Here is a 5,232-nt window from a genome sequence, read left to right as displayed (position 1 = left end):
CGGTTGTAGACTCATTGTTGGGTTCAAGAAAACGTATTGTAGCACCGACTCAAGAGATGTTTGATGCACTTGACGATTTTATGCAGAGAAAAATACAAATGAAGAAAATATAGATGAAGATGCTAATGATTTAGGACCCGGAATTTGATGAATTGTTTGCCGAGGTCAATGCGGAGTTATACCCCGTTTGTACTTGGTTGTCTTCTTTACTCTTCCTAGCAAAAATGACGCATTTCAAAGTCATCAACAAACGGACAGATTCTTCAGTTAGCCAGCTTTTAGAGTTTCTAAAGTTTGCACTCCCAAAGGAGAATCATATTCCAGCGTCATACTATGAAGCTAAGAAGAAGTTGAGAAAGATTCTGTTAGGATATCAATCTATCGATGCTTGCGTTAATGATTGTGTTCTATTTTGGAAGGATAACGAGTCAAAGGAAAACTGTTCAGTCTGTAACACAAGCAGATGGATTGAACCAAACACAAAGGGGAAGAAAGTATCACATAAAGTGATGCGCTACTTTCCTTTAACTTCCCGGCATAGACGAAGGTATGGATCCAGATTCACAGCAAAAGATATGATCTGGCATAATACCGGAAGCTCAACAGATGGTATGATGTGTCATCCAGTTGATGGGAAGGCATGGCAAGAATTTGAAAGGAGGCAACATGCTTTTGCCAACGAACCAAGGAACGTTCGGTTGGGTTTGGCTGCTGATGGCTTTTGTCCATTCGGTAACATGAGTCTGACATATAGTATGTGTCCAGTAGTGTGGACAACATACAATACTCCACCGTGGTTATGTATGAAAGAGTCTTCTTTTATGTTGGCTTTACTAATTCCCGGGCCTAAATCACCTGGAAAGGACATTGATGTTTTTCTAAGTCCTTTGGTTGATGAATTGAATATGTTATGGGAAGAGGGAGTACGAATGAGAGATGCATCAACCGACACTATATTCAATATGTGTGCCGCACTACTATGGACTATCAATGATTTTCCTGCTTGTAGTAGTTTATCTAGATGGAGCGATCAAGGTTATAAAGCATGCTCTAACCTGTAACCAAGACACTCCATCGATTCGTGCAAGCAATAAGACAGTCTTTATTGGTCACAGACGATTCTTGCCTAGCAACTATAAATGGAGATTTAGTTTGTTGTTTAATGGCAAAAAAGGGAAAAGAAAGTCTTCTAGACGATTAAATAAGGAACAAATATTAGAACAACTAAATAGTCTCCCCGTTCGTGTTCCGGGGAAACATGCTGATTATGGAGGTGCAAAAAGAAAGCGTGATGAGTCAGAGTTCAATTGGACCAAGCGGGGTATCTTTTTCGAGTTGGACTATTGGTCCACTATCGAACTAAAACACAATCTTGATGTTATGCACGTGGAGAAAAATGTGTGTGAGAGCATATTAGGTACTTTGCTAATGAACGACAAGTCAAAGGACAAAAATAGCGCAAGAGAAGACTTGGAAGATATGGGAATTCGAAAAAATTTATGGCTAACCACAAAGAAAAACAAAAAGGTCATCAAACCGCTTGCTCCATACTCTTTCAAAGCCAAGGATCGAGAACATTTCTGTAAGTTCACAAAAGGAGTGAGACTACCTGATGGTTTTGGATCAAACTTTAGAATTAAGGTGGTTGGATCAAATATAGTAGGGTTAAAGTCTCACGATTATCATATTCTCATGCAACGATTGCTGCCAATAGGGGTCCGAGCAGGACTCGATGAGGATGTTTCAAAAACAATAATTGACTTTTGCATCTTTTTTAAAAAAATATGTGCGCAATCAGTAGATGTGAATGACATGACAAAGCACATGATGAACTCGTAAAGATACTATGCAGGTTGGAATTGATATATCCTCCAGCATTTTTCGACATAATGGTTCATGTAGTTCTTCATTTACCTGAGGAAGCTATTCTAGGTGGGCCTGTATATATGAGATGGATGTATCCTTTTGAAAGATACATGAAAAAACTGAAAGCATATGTTAGAAACAAGGCCAGGCCCGAAGGCTCAATCGCAGAGGGTTATATTGCAAAAGAAGCATTGACATTTTGCTCTTTGTATCTTGATGGTATACAAACCAAATTAAACTATTCTTATAGAAATGCAGACGATGGCATTCCAAAGAGGCAATACTCTGTTTTCTCATTACAATATCGACCAATGTCGGCGATGACTTTAGTTGATTTTGTTGAAGATGCCAAAAATTCATTAGGATGGTTTGTATTGGACAACTGCGATGGTGAAATTAAAAGCTACATATCGTAAGATTTTTTTTATTTTTTTAATTTCATTTTATATTTTATTGAAAATAGTTTGATTAATTTGTCTATCCATCATACAGGGAGTTTAAACATACTTTTCCTGAAAAAAAAATGTCAAAACAGAATTTTCATCATGGCTTAATAAAAAGATATATGAGTCTCCCAACTTTACCAATGAACTAAGGGCATTGGCACATGATCCGTTGAGTGCATATTCTTACTCAGCTTGCATAGTCAATGGGGTTAAATTTGTGGTTCATGATCGTGATATCAGACGCCTTACCCAAAATAGTGGTGTTATGTCTTTCAGAGAAGACAATACACCATTTTATGGTCAACTTCAAAATATCATTGAGTTGAACTATTTAAGTGGCTACTCGGTTGTAATATTTGGTTGTAAATGGTTTAACACATCGGGTAAGGGACGAATAGTTAAGAAAGACAATATTCTTTCTATTGATGTCAGCCGTCAAAGTTATGTTGGTAGCGAGTGGTATGATGAGCAACAATACATTTTAGCTACTCACGCTAAACAAGTGTTTTATATCGAAGATCCTACAAAATCCAATTGGAGGGTTGTGGAAGATGTTCACCATCGAACACTCTGGGATTATCCAAGTGCTAGTGCCGTTCATGAGATAGATGTGTTGCATGACACTCGATCATCTGATTATAACTTTGAAGGCGGTGACTCAAGTCTTAGTCCACTGATTGTTCAAGAAGCAAGTGTTAAATGTGGCAGTTTGTTTATTGACTTAGGAAACTTGCCCATGGTGTCGGGTTTAGATGAAGCTGGTTCGACAAGTTTTAACCCGCTGATTGTGAACAATGAAAGTTTCAGTGATGATGATGTAGAAGATGAAGGTATATACCCTTCAGATGAGGAAGACGACAATGATGAAGATGATCTTGTTGACACATGTTATATTAGTGATGATTCTAAATGATTATTTTATATTAGCAATGGTTCTGACTGATTATGTTATATTAACGATGGTTCTAAATGATTATGTAATATTCTTGATGGTTATGAATAATTATTAATGTATGTAGACACTTGTATCTAAATATGATTATTACTTCTCTCTTTTTTTTGCTTTTCTGTTTTTTTTTTTTTTTTTTTTTTTTTGCAGAAATGGCAACTTATGCACGTTCGCATGGTGGAGATGGTGGGGATGACCTCCGCGTGGGCGTTCTTTTAGGACCCCTAGTGGTTTTGAATCATGTAAGTTACTTGTTCTACCTAAATACAGGTCTGGTGCGTATTAGTAGTAGTGGTTTACTTTGCTTATTTTACTATGTGACAAATCTGGAAATTAAGGATGAATTATGTGTTATAATGTGTATATTTAGTTCATAGGATCATTGGTGTGAGCTTACTTTGCTTATTTTACTTGCCGGTAACTTAAACGGTCGAAAAATTGGCTTTTTAACGTGAACCGACACGACAATTATGGACTCTTTTAGAACAGCCCCAAAAGTTGTAAAATACTCAGTAGTGGTCAGATTACGAGTAAAACATATTAGTAGTAGTGGCTTACTTTGCTTATTTTACTATGTGAACAAATCTGGAAATTAAGGATGAATTATGTGTTATAATGTGTATATTTAGTTCATAGGATCATTGGTGTGAGCTTACTTTGCTTATTTTACTTGCCGGTAACTTAAACGGTCGAAAAATCGGCTTTTTAACGTGAACCGACACGAAAATTAGGGACTCTTTTAGAACAGCCCCAAAAGTTGTAAAATACTCATATATCACATAAGTTAATATATGAGAAGATGACAAGATAACAAAACTTGGTCCGAAACGGTTCGTGTTGCGAAAACTGACACGAAAACGTTAAAAAGTTGCTATTTTAAGAAAATATTAACAATAATAAAAATAACGTATTTTTTTAAAGTAACTTCCAAAACTTGATTAATGTATATGTAACAAGTAGTTTTCAAGATTTAAAAGTTATATTTTATACGAAAAGTCGAGCGGTTCGTTTTTAAACGCGAAACTAACAAAACCGACAAGATTCATAAAAAATAATAAATTAATATTTTCTTAAAACTTTTCAGCAACTGATACTTTAATATTTGATTATATTAATATATTTTAATTGTTTATTAATTTATTTAGTTATTAAAACAATAGTTATCGAAAACCGAACTCTACGTTTTCGTTAACTTAATAGGAACTTACATGCTTATGTGCTTGTGTGGACATTAGACTAGGATTAACAACTTAAAGATTTTTATATAAACTAAACTCAAACCAAATATATTAACAAAACGTGTACTAATGTAGGACACACGATTTTCGGAACGAAAAGCTTCAACCGTGAGTTTCTCTATCGACCCCTCGTTTTCGAAATGTTTTTATTATGTTTTGGGGGAAAAGCATATTCTTTATCGATTTTTAATGAAGTTTTTATAAAGTATTTTATTTTACAAACCGTGTAAAAAGTGGGATGAGTCAACAATTAGTTAAATAAATGTTAACCAAATTAATAAGGGCTCAGAAATATTGGTGGATCTATCGAGGTGACGCCCCTCATTTCCAATCGCATTGGGTTAAAGTGAAAATAGTTTGAGTATGGTATGTTTCGAGTTATCAATTTTGAAAGTCATACACTTGTTGTATTCCTTGCTAGTCTACAACATTACGATTTGTTTAAAAGATAAAATGCTTCCTTTTTAATGGAAAGTTCGATTATTTAGAATTTTGAAAGATATAATTACCATGTTAAAAGAACGGTAGGAAAAAGGCCATCACGGTTGCTTATGGTAATAGATGATGAAAGAATGGTCGTTGTACCATTGTATGATGTGAATTTATATGTACCCGTTTACTTTAGTTTTCGATAAATTGATATAATATTGTTATAATGATTTTCATGATAACTTGAATGGAAATTTCTATTGTCTTACTTTCATTATATATATATATATATATATATATATAT

The 5,232-nt window shown here is 34.7% G+C and overlaps 1 protein-coding gene across 1 annotated transcript; it reads left to right on the top strand.

Moving 5' to 3' along the window:
- The first annotated feature begins 224 nt into the window (after positions 1–224).
- Positions 225–1,839, top strand: LOC143606177 (uncharacterized). Its single transcript, XM_077082032.1, has 2 exons — positions 225–1,035; positions 1,175–1,839. The coding sequence occupies exons 1-2, from the start codon at positions 225–227 to the stop codon at positions 1,837–1,839; spliced, it is 1,476 nt and encodes a 491-aa protein (XP_076938147.1).
- Positions 1,840–5,232: the final 3,393 nt, after the last annotated feature.

This window comes from Bidens hawaiensis, unplaced genomic scaffold, assembly GCF_021521415.1.
Source record: "Bidens hawaiensis isolate Kalapana, Puna unplaced genomic scaffold, B.hawaiensis_p1.1 tig00073398_1, whole genome shotgun sequence".
Classification (NCBI taxonomy): domain Eukaryota; kingdom Viridiplantae; phylum Streptophyta; class Magnoliopsida; order Asterales; family Asteraceae; genus Bidens; species Bidens hawaiensis.
This window is presented reverse-complemented; position numbering and strand designations above follow the sequence as displayed.

What these genes read in the sequence shown, in the direction of transcription:
- LOC143606177 (XM_077082032.1), top strand. Translation starts at nt 225, where the DNA reads ATGACGCATTTCAAAGTCATCAACAAACGGACAGATTCTTCAGTTAGC. An exon ending in ATCTAGATGGAGCGATCAAG is followed by an intron (nt 1,036 to 1,174) that starts GTTATAAAGCAT and finishes ATGGCAAAAAAG; the next exon opens with GGAAAAGAAAGTCTTCTAGA.